At 37.8% G+C, this 11,691-nt stretch overlaps 2 protein-coding genes across 2 annotated transcripts; both read right to left on the bottom strand.

Moving 5' to 3' along the window:
- Nucleotides 1–7,008: 7,008 nt before the first annotated feature.
- Nucleotides 7,009–9,113, bottom strand: LOC101299270. The gene is made up of 2 exons (XM_004293261.1): nt 8,586–9,113; nt 7,009–7,687 (listed from the first exon to the last, which is right to left on the bottom strand). The coding sequence occupies exons 1-2, from the start codon at nt 8,869–8,871 to the stop codon at nt 7,305–7,307; spliced, it is 669 nt and encodes a 222-aa protein (XP_004293309.1). The 5' UTR covers nt 8,872–9,113; the 3' UTR covers nt 7,009–7,304.
- A 1,058-nt stretch (nt 9,114–10,171) lies between these two features.
- On the bottom strand, nt 10,172–11,432 carry LOC101298974 (putative methyltransferase DDB_G0268948-like). The gene is made up of 2 exons (XM_004293260.1): nt 11,217–11,432; nt 10,172–10,922 (listed from the first exon to the last, which is right to left on the bottom strand). The coding sequence occupies exons 1-2, from the start codon at nt 11,364–11,366 to the stop codon at nt 10,278–10,280; spliced, it is 795 nt and encodes a 264-aa protein (XP_004293308.1). The 5' UTR covers nt 11,367–11,432; the 3' UTR covers nt 10,172–10,277.
- Between the last annotated feature and the right edge of the window lie 259 nt (nt 11,433–11,691).

Raw genomic sequence — 11,691 nt, 5'->3', positions numbered from 1 at the left:
TACTACTACTTACTACCTACTACTCTCTCTCTCTCTCTCTCTCTCTCTCTCTCTCTCTCTCTCTCTCTCTCTCTCTCTCTTATATACAGTATCAGGTTTAGCACTCAGCTCGATCTGAGTTTCTGACTAGTCTGGTGGAAGCTTGAGCTTGTTGAACGGGTCAGCTGTCAGCTGCACCAACGTGTGGTCGATCTATGTGAAAGCTGGTTCGCGGGTACTTTGTGTTCGAGGAGATGAGATTCCTCAGAGTCGGAGAGAGCTGGAGAAAACTCAAGAGAAAAAAAGAAGACAGAGAAATTACCTGCTAGGCTGCTACTCGTGTGTATTTGCTGTCACTCACAACGGTGCTTCTCTTCTTTTCTCTTCTCTTCTTTTGCTAGCTAGGTTTTATTATATCTTGCGTATACTCTACTGGACTTGGTCCAGCTTAGGTTAATCTAGTAGTTCTATACCTCACTGCATTCAACCGCTCTTGACTTCAAGTGCGGGCTGCTGCAAGCATGAAAAAGATGCATCGACTAATGAATATGTTCTAAGCGATTCCAGAGCATCACAGCCAAGGCTAATCAAGTCGGACTCGTCCTCAAAGAAGTCTAATTTCTCAAAGTCGACGAGCTTCATAAAATTCGATAGTCATCGCTCATCCATAGAGTATGACTACGATCATGGCAGTTCTTTTGCCAATGGGAACAATTTTTCGATCAGCAGAAAGAACAGTGTTATACATGTATATATATTATGAATAGAAAGAATCATAGATCATATTGTAACCGGAAACAAAGACCAAAATATGGGTATAACAATAGCTATATGAGCATGTCACATCTCTTTTAAGGTGTTTTAAACGAAAAGGGACATGTTATATTGTGATTATTGTCAATATGGGTTAAGACAAAGAATTACTTGATTTCCTCTTGCTAGCTAAATGTGACAATCTCCAGTTCAAGGACATAAGCTGATTTCTTAACATTTTATTTTCCTTAATTAAACGATTACATTCGAGAAGAAACCCTTCACTTCGAGCAATCCTTTTCGCTTCTGCAGACTCAACAGCGTCATTTATCTTCCTCTCGTATTCATTTTCGAGCTGTATGAGTCTCTTATCCGATGACAGCAACTGGTTCCTTAGAGTGTAGTTTTCTGCAAGTACTTGATCATACATGATACGAAACTCTTCGAATTGTTTCTTTAGAGAAAGAATGTTGTCTTCTGCAGCATTAAGGTCTTTGCTTTCAATCTTGAGTTCATATTCAAGCTGTTTGAGTCTTGAGTACCATAACTGCAATTGGATGTCTTTTTTCTCAAGAAAAAGAAAGTACTCTTGTTTAAGGATTTTAATATACCGGCATAGTCTCTGTGTCATATGCAAGACGACTAGGAATAACCCTGCAAGTTAGACAACGTCAAATGGGTTAGCAAATCAGTATTATTTGTTATATAAAAGAACAAATTAATCATACAGCAAATTACTATGAGATATACTAAACATATAAAATTTAACTGCACCGATTTATGAACCTGTAGAAACCCCCAAATTCCTATCCCAATTCGAAAGAAAAAAGAAGCAAGATGAAACAACAGAAGCTACATACTACACCCCAAAAAATCCATTGTAAGACAATCATAAATCACAATCCGTAATAGAAAATTCAAGAAGATGTATGAATGTATGAACAACGTAAAGCAAAATAGAACTCAAAATTAAAACAAAATAGAATATTACCTATGAGAAGTAAATCAAAAACGTAGTTCCTATCCCTAGCCTTGTCCATGATCTTAACAAGTTGCACCAAGAAGACCATTCTGGCTTGGTTCTTCAATAGCTTGGAGGGAGTCTTGGACAATATTCTCACCGTTACGATGAGAGTTAAGAATATGAGAGAAGAAAGCAGCAGATCACTCATTATTATTCTCTGGGTTACCGAAGTTGAAAGCTTCAGAAAGCAGATCGGTGCTATGTTAAGGAAAGGAACCACTATGTATTATGGAAAAGAAACACACGAATATGTTTCTCTTACCGTCAAGGCTGCTGACTTTGGGCCTCTCTCGATTTGGGCCGGCTTGCCTTTGTGTTTGAGAGTTTATGTAGAATTTGTATTACATTGAATAAATCTTGTCTACGATGTTGGTATATATAGATCGTGTACAACATGCCTTGAAAATCTAGGAAAACCTAGCTAAGATATGGTTACATAATCTAAGATTAATAAACAGAATATATACAATAGGGATCTAGCAAGGCAATTTAGAATATTGTAGCTATATTTGACGTGTCGAAAGAATCTCGCTAACAGTTTATGATCAAATTATTCAATTTGAGAGGTCTTGTTCGAATCATGCAATTCCGACATAATTTTTATGAAAGTGTAGCTGGATTTTTAAGAAAGTGTAGCTGGCGAGTACAAATTGAAAAGTGTTTTATTTATGAACAAAACATGCATATCAAAATTCTCAAGACAATCATATCTGTCATTCTATTACTTGAAGGACAAAATTCACGTGTAGCTAGCTAGTATAAGTAATTAGAAACTGTGATAATTAACTAGAAAAATACAAAAAAAAGAAGTGAATAACTGAATCTCTGAATCTCTCAACATCAAGATTAAATAATTTCTTCTGTAGATGTGACCATCTCCCAATCCATTCGGTCTTTCAAACTTTTGTTCTCCTCCAGTAAACGATCATAGGCAAGAATGAGATCTATATATTGTTTCTTCACGATAGTAGCATTGGTTTCTGCAGCAATAACTTGTTCTGTAATTGTCCCAACTTCAGATCCCAAATGGTTCATTTTCTCAAGTAAACGATCATTATCAAGAGCCAATTGTACAGTTCTTCTTTCCAATGACTGCAACTGATTCGGAAGTTGTTTAATATAGACATGCAGTTCTTCCATCTTCGAAACAAGGATATAGAATAGCACTGCAAGCAGGCAACATAAATCAATACGAGTCTGTGATATCATATACAAGAAGAACAATATAGCAACTTATAGCTTTCCAAATATTTTTCTGAATCAACAATGTATACTTACATGATCAAAGCTGTGATCTTATTCTATATACCAAGATTGAGAAACAATACTTTTAACCTATTTTGAACATTATATATATAATAGTAAACAATTGTTTGGAATTATAATACTACAGGAAGAGGCGGGTTGCTACAATTCTTGTGGATGCAAACTGAAAACGTTAATTACAATATTCGATCTATAGATCAATTAATATTCAAACACGAAGTAAATCAAAAAAGTACATTTATAACTCGCTAGCTTAATTAACCCATAAACAAGTTTTTAGTTAGGAAGAACTAATCAAACTCCATAGTCTACCTATACATTTATTGAGTTCATAAACTTTCTCACAACTAAACCCTAATAACATCGAAGTTTTGCTATAAACCCTAAAATTCAAGTTGCTAGAAACCCTAAAATCCAAGTTTATTTAATCTAAACTTCGAAAATTAAAAAGGAAAACGGAGAGTTTGTCTAGCTAGCTGGTCAACTCTAAATCGTGAAAAAGTTGAAGCTAAAAAATAAAAACAAAAGCTTACCCGTGAGAAGTATATCAACAAGACCAGCGTCAAATACGAACTTGAAGCAGGTCGTATACAAAAATGCAAAGTCCGACGACTGTAGAAATCTGGCGTCCGTATCATCAACCACCGCCGTCTTCGACTGCGCTTTTATGCACAACCTCACCCTCATTGAAATCGAAAGTATGAGAGAAAGCAGACGCAGATCGTTTATTATCAGTACGAAAACTGTAGGCTCCACAATAACCACCTGTATGTGTTCTAGGGTTTTTCTCGTTCAAGGGTCGCCGGTGTCGATGAAGGAGACAGAGCTTCAAGATAGTTTTAGGGTTCAGTATTAAACGAAGAATTAGTCGTATATATAAGTAAAGATATATATAGATATACTTCCTTGACGGATAAGTATATGAATTCAGCGTCAGTTAGAATCTGAATTCGAAGAGGAAAAGGATATTGGACTTGATTGAGTAAGATTTTTTTCCTTTCGGATCTTTTTCCCACGAAAATAATGGAACTGCATGCTAGCTTTGGGCTTTATGGATTTTGGAGCTAGCTTCTCATCCGTTGGATAGGATTTCAGGTTTTCTGCATTAGTTCTTTCACTTCTTTGGAAGGGCCTAGCTACAATACAATCTCATCTTAATGATCCTCAACTATTCTTCCATAACTAGATATCGTTTATGTATTATTTAAACTCTCATATATACCACACAATGTTAGTTCAACATAAAATTTCGGTCTCCTCAAGTAAACAATTGGATACACATAAAGCCATACTCATGATACACTCTTTTTAATTGTATACATTATTGAATCAACACACCATACTCATAAACTTGCTTGGTACTGATCCGCGTCGGGTGATTATGTCATAATTTTTCTTCTCCTTTGATCATCAAGAATGAATTGGGATGTAAGCTCCAATAGCTTCGACTGTCTACCTTATTGATTATTACTACGTCAATGTGACAATCTCCAGGGCAATGACCTCAATAGATTTTTCAGAGTTTCGTTTCCGTCGAGTAGACGATTAAATTCATCAGCAAGGGGCCCTTCCAATTCATTATTCTGATTCAAACTATCGACTCTTTTGTGATGGAGCATTGTCTTCTGGGTTACAACTGATGTAGCATTCTCTTTTGTCTCTCTCTTACGTTCAAACTCTAGTTGTTGTAGCATTGTCTTCTGCCTTTGTCTCAAGTTCGAATTCTTTTGTGATGGAGCATTGTCTTCTGCCTTTGTCTCAAGTTCGAATTCTAGCTGTTTCACTCTTGTTCCCAGTAAAGTAATTTCTTTTGTCTTTGACTCAAGTTCCGACTCTAGCTGTTTGATTTTTCTGCACAATGTCGTCGTCTCGTTCATCTTTGTCCCGAGTTCAGATTCTTGCTGTTTAATTCTCTTGCACAATGTAATCGTCTCCTTTGCCCTTGTCCCGAGTTCAGTATCTAGGTCGTTCATTCTTGCTCGTAATAGGCCCAATTGGTTTTTCATAACATGATTTTCGTCAAGCAATTGTTTACCTTGAGCAATACTATTAGCCTCTGCATCATTAACTTCTCTTCTTTCTGATTCTAGCTGTTTGATCCTTTTATCCGCCATACTCAACTCTTTTCTTCGTACACAAAGCTCTCCAACATAGTGTTGTAGCCTGTCGATCATAAAAGCGAGGAATAAGAACGCCCCTGCAAGTCAAGTAGGCAAGCCAAACAAGTTTAGGGCTTAGGGTTTTAATATTTCTCGGTCGCTTTCAGTGGAACAGAAATAAGGGAGTTTAACTAAATGAATATTACCTGCGAGAATTGCTTCACAAAGGTGGTTCTGGTCTACATCCGGAAGCAACACAATGTTGCAAAGAAGGCTTAGACGGGGCATGATCATCATCAGCAAGAAGATGGACAAGAGAAGTAGGAAGACTACTCTAGCGAAGCTCCTCATGAACACATCCTGTACCTTCTTCACCAGCTCCATCAATGGGGTCTCGAAAAACAGTATCAACATGATCAGAGTGATCTCTGAGAACATGAAAAAACATAGTAGCTGAATCATCACTATTAGAAGCCTGTAATTGAGCCAGAGATCAAAGGGAACGATACGATGTAGGTCTTTTATTGAAGGATAGAATTAAAATACATTGATAATTGATTGCGTCTCAAGAAAACTCGAAGAATTGGAGAGCATAAAGGAAAGCCCACATTAGAGAACCTACAAGAATAAGGATTTCAGTAGTTTGCTTCCCATAATCTAGCTTTACGAGATTTGCCATAATAGAATGGCATTGCTGTAGTTAAACAAAGTATTCAGGGGAATTCGTCAAATGGAAGCATTTTCAGCCAAATAGAATGCCCGTATGTTTACTTTTCGGTGTATATGAGTTTTTTTTCTCATTATTATTGTATCGATACTGTCCCAACTTAATCAGGTATTGAGTTTTAAGTTTTTAATCACAAAATGACTCGATACAATTGAGTATGATCGATTAGCTTATAAGTTATATGTTATTTATCAATTTTCTCATGTGATATTTTTCCTCTCCAACACCTCCGTCAATCGAAGATGGCCTGTTTGAAGTCACATCTTTCTCTTGTTCTTTTCCTAAGACAAAAAGGAAAAACTTGCAGAAAGCTTGGCCATTATTGAAATCAGGTTTAAACCACCATGGTATTTTTGTGACACTAAATCTGGTTGAGGGTTCCATGACAGTCTCCACAACTAGAACGTCTAGGGATCCAGATATGATTTTCAGGGATAGTGATCTTATCGAGGTGTTGTCACTCGGTGCTCCGGCTTCTCAAGCCAGAAGTAGAATACTGGAAAAGGGTCACCAAATGGAGATCATCAAGATTGGGACTCAAGGTGGGTTGTGCTCGAAATATGGTATTGAACGGCATAAACTTCTTTGCTCGAAGAAAAATGCAATAGTAGACCTCACGGGCAGTTTGGTTTCACTTCAGGGAGACATTCATTTTTATAACTGTGAGCTCAAGTCGAGGAATGAAGGTACTCATAAAACTTGTAGAAGACTGCATTGCTCGTAATCTTCGACCTTCGCGGAAGCTCAAGAGGTTTCAAAGGAAGGATAAAAAGATAGATCAAGTGATGCATAAGCTTCAGGCATTCTGCCTCTGAATCCTGTTCCAATTCATATCAAGTTCATAAACCTCATGAGCATGCCTTTTGAAGTTTGAGCAGATTAAAAAGGTACCGGAGTTATAAATTTTCACCTATGTGTTCCATGGGAAGACAGCTATGTGTAGTCCTACCCTCCTACTAACAAAATCATATATCGCTTTGTAACTAAAAACATATATGCTACACTCTGTTTAACCCAGAAGCTGCTGCATACCATGCAATTAAAACAATCAAACCACAATCATTCAATACCATGCACCATATATCCGTATTTCTGCCCCTAAATCCAAATAGTTTCAAGAAAATGGACTATATTTGAAAAAGAAAAAAAAAAAAAAGTACTAGCCAAAACTCTGAAAATAATTTACTACCTTCAAACTGTATCACAATTTTTCATGACAAAACTGCTCCATTCTACTTCAAGAATCAACTTCTCATAAAGTTCATCCAACAAGAAGTAACAACCCTACTCCCCATGTTTCCTTTTTCTTTTTCTGTCCCATTTTCTCCACACTGACAACGTATATATGGCAGTTGAAATGTAGAAATAAATCCATCCGGCAACTCCCAAACATCTAGTATATGAAAAATATGAAATCTAAAGAAATAAAACAAAGTATCCACAGATGCCCAATTCCTTATGGATCTTTCTTGCTACCTGAATGTGACACTTTCCGGTCCAATGACTGCAATTGGTTTTTTAAGTTTTGATTTTCTTCAAGTAACCGATCATACTCAAGAAGGAAGCCTTCAGATTGTTTCCTCAGAGCATCAACACTGGCTTCTGCAGCATGAGCTTCTTTCGTCGTTGTCTCAATGTTAGATTCTAGTTGTTTGATTCTTAAGCGTGATGTAGACATCTCATTCTCCAAGGCCTTGACCTCGTCCAAACCACCAGCTTTTCCATCCTCAGATCCTCGGTTCTGCTTCTTTATAGCCTCCATGGTCTTTCTTCGTACACGAAGCTCTCTAATGTAGTGATGTATTCTGTCTATCATAAGAACAAGGAATAGGAAGAACCCTGCAAATGGTAACTTAAATGGGTGAATCACTGGCCAACAAGAATATCAGTGAGCAATATGCCAATATCAGATACCAACTGTTACATCAATAAACGTTAACACAAAGCACTTATTAGTTTCTACTGAAATGAAGAAAGCTGGTGCATAATAAGAATCAAAGAAGACAAGAATGCAATCTGTCATACAGGAAGGAAACAGAGATATTGAGTAAAAAGAAGTCGATCAACATTGGTTACAAGTAAAGAAAATCACATATATCATGTTTCCTGAACTGGTTCCATGTTATATGATTTATATCTAACCGTAATAACGAGAGGACAATGAAAACTGAAATTGCATTGTTGACAAACATAAGGCACAGTCTAAGCATTCTGATAATTTAAAAGAAGAGTATGATTTGTTGCTCAAAAGGTCGTGGTAAATACTAAATTGGCTAATGACTCATGAGTGGCATCACAGTCTATCAATGCACATCTCATATTTCACCATCCAGTGAAACAAAACGGTGTCCTTACTGATCTAACTCTGTATCAACAAACTACATAGAGAATTCGGAAAATTGAAGTTTTTGTATCCGATCATCTGGCAACCCTTATGGAATTTGAAGCTGTCTGAGTGCATATATGATTATGAACAGCCAGTAAACATAATAAATATGAAACCACCAACACAGCAATTCAGATTCAATCATATTCCTAAGGCAGCAAACCGTGCTAAAATCACCAACTCAACACGATCCAGAAAACAAAACAATTTTCACTTCCAAGTTAATACCTTTACTCTCAAAGTTACATTCTCTATCATCCATATCATTCCCAAACCCATCAAAGCAATCAAATTTCAACACCAAATGAACCAAAACGTCACAAACTCCAAGAACTAGAGTTACCAACATACCCATTAGGGTGACTTCAAGTAGATGCTTAAACATGAGGATCTGATCCGTGGGACTAAGAATCCCAACTGCATCGGCTCCACTCCTCTTGATCTTCACCATACCGTAGAGGCTGGTCAACAACACCACAAACACCGTTCCCGCCGCCGTCTTCACCACCACAGGTCCACGTCCCCGCTTGATCTGATCCAGGCCCACTATCACCAGCTTCCTCAATGGTGTTCTGAACAAACACGCCAGAATCAGAGCCATCTCTGAGATTATCACTATGAACAATAGCTGGATCATCTTGAACAAAAACAAAGTATGTATCAACGTGTTTGTGTCTCAAAGCTCAGAAAGACAAAACTGTTTGTGGGTTTTTGAGATTCAAGGACTGTAGGGGTTAAACGGAATCAATCAAAGAGATGGAGTGTCATAAAAGAAAAGAGAAAACAATAAATCCTCCATGTTCATATAGATGAACAAGTTATATATGGGGCAGTCCAAGAGTAATTAATCCTCCATCTCTTATCTTTTAACTTTTATATTAAAGCTACCACTCCCCCAGTTGCCATTTGGAGTCATCATGTACACCACGTTAGGCTATAGAAATGTACAGGTATAGATCTCTGATCTTTCTTCCTCTTCTTAACTTTTTACACATCAGCTAGTTGGCGTGGGTAACCCCAGAACCATCATTTCAGTCGGCAAGCAAGGAAAACACTAGTTCTTTCGGCCTTTTAGGGATATGCATGCGTCACTTGTTGTAAAATATGCAAAGGTTGGTGACAGAATTACTATTATTTAAGAAGTATATATATAGTATATTATTGTGTAAAATATACTTGCACATTGAGGTAGAAGAATTTTCGCCAATATAGTTGAAAGACAAATCCGATCCGATCATATGTTACAGTCCACAATTTAAGGTGAAAAGAGTTTTTCTTGGATTTTAAGTCATCACAAATATCTTTGAGTGTGATAAGTCTCGTTGTCATGAGCTCTTCAAAATTAAGCGAATACCAGGTGTCTGAAGATCAAGCAAACACTGAGCATGAGAGCCAGTGACGAAAACTTTAAAGGGCGGGAGGAGGCCATGGCCGCGTTGGGCGATTTTGAAATTTTCTTCCAATTATGATATAATTGTGTATTTATTCGAATTAAGGAACAGCCGATGGGTTCCCGGTTGTAGCAGTTCTATTCGGAATAAAATATGTGCCCTGTCACCCAACAGACTGCTATAAAGGAGTTAATATCGCCTGATCATTATCAGTAAATTATAAAAAATAAAAAGTCAAATTATTTGTTCATATAGGGCCAGTTTGGCTTTGCGTTTTCGGGAAAAAAACGGTGTATATTTACCGCTGCTAGAACTTCACGCGTTTGGTAATCCAGAAAAACTCGCGTTCTTAATTATTTTCACCGTTGATTATTTTCACAACTGATTAATTTAACAATAGATTATTTTAACCTCAATACCAAACTAAGCCATAGTAGAGCCTCAAAACACCTAGTAGAGCAAAGTGCTACCGCTCAACCTCGCTAAACAGAAATTGGTGGATTTTAAGTGTCATTTTGCTCTTTATCAATAAAAGTTACATCACTTAACCAGACTCAAACTACCATCATGCTTATTATTAAGAAATCCAAGAGTTACATTTCACAGCTCCCCACTACCCAACATTAGAACAGAACCCCAACCATCAACAACACTAATTCCCCACTCTTCCAATTCTTAAATAGATAGTATAGTTTACAACCTTCTGTCCATCTCCACCATCAACATTCCAGGCTTGCTTAAATTGTTCCATCACATCCTCATTCAGAAGCTCAACACCCTTGTCCTTAGCAGTCTGATAACCTGACCACGACCTTAGATACGTGAAAAAATCATCCAAACCCATCAATGTCTCCGCTGCAAACTCGAACGGTCCAGTACTTCCCTCTCCGCTAACCGGCTCAAACGGAAAATCGATGGTGCTGTACTTGTTGTCCACTAATTTACGCGGCGGTTCCCAGTAGGGTTCGACATCAATGGAATAGAACCGACCGAAGAGAGTGTCTACATTGTTGTTAATTCTAGGCAGAGTGTAGCACCATGCAGCAATGACCCCGTTTGGTTTCTTGAGCACCCATTTCACTTGTTCATAGAAACTTGGGAGGTCAAACCAATGCAGGGCTTGTGCAATGGTCACTAAATCAACACTAGATTTTGGAGCCAGTACTTTTTGTTCAATTTCGGGTATGGTCAGCACTGCAGAAGTGTGCACGTAGCGAACATTGGGGAGTTTTGGAGCGCATTCGAGTTGCGTTTGGCTTGTGTCTGTGGCCACCACATTCTTGTAGATCTCAGCCAGCTGAAATGAATTGTACAATGCAAGCCTATATCAAGAAAAAGAGATAGATACCTTAAAATGGTCTGAGTACAGTCACAGAACCGTCACACATCGTTCTTTCTTTACTGAAAAGAGAACTTTATTAACCGATGATATTTGTACTTCGAGGGGTATGTATATACCATTACGTCGAGCACTCTTACATAAGTCCTTTTTTTTTTTGAAAGTAAATTTGTCGAAATATGAACAACAAGCAAGGTGAGATCAACAGATTTAAGGTTGGGAATTTGGGATGTTGGAAGAAGAGAAACTTACGGATCGGGCAGCCTGGCCAGTACCGGTGCCGACGTCCCAAGCAAGGTCGTGGGCTGGAGCCTTGGAAGCAATGAACTGAAACAGCTTTTCTGGGTAACCTGGCCGACCCACCGCGTACTGCTTTGATTGTTTGAGGAACAGATCCGCCATATCTCACTCTCTTTTCCTCTCAAAGTTTGGTACCACTTGATTTAAAGAAATTGGAGGTAATATGAGACGTGAAGGTCACCGCGACCCCACGTATATATAAACCATCTTCATTTTGGGTTATATTTGGGGAAGGTAAAATGGACCAATAGCAGGTGAAACTGGCCTGCCCCAATTGGGAATCAATACCTCAATGGCGCAGTTGTATTTTGACTAAAGGAGAGTTATATTCTCTGCACTTCATGAAACATGGCATCGGATTTCAATTAGGACTCTACGACTTGATAACTTCCTAACAAAACATATACAATAATGTTGTATGTAATTA

Source organism: Fragaria vesca, linkage group LG3 (genome assembly GCF_000184155.1).
Source record: "Fragaria vesca subsp. vesca linkage group LG3, FraVesHawaii_1.0, whole genome shotgun sequence".
Taxonomy (NCBI): Eukaryota; Viridiplantae; Streptophyta; class Magnoliopsida; order Rosales; family Rosaceae; genus Fragaria; species Fragaria vesca.
The sequence above is the reverse complement of the archived record's forward strand: the minus strand, read 5'-3'. Positions and strand labels throughout refer to the sequence as shown.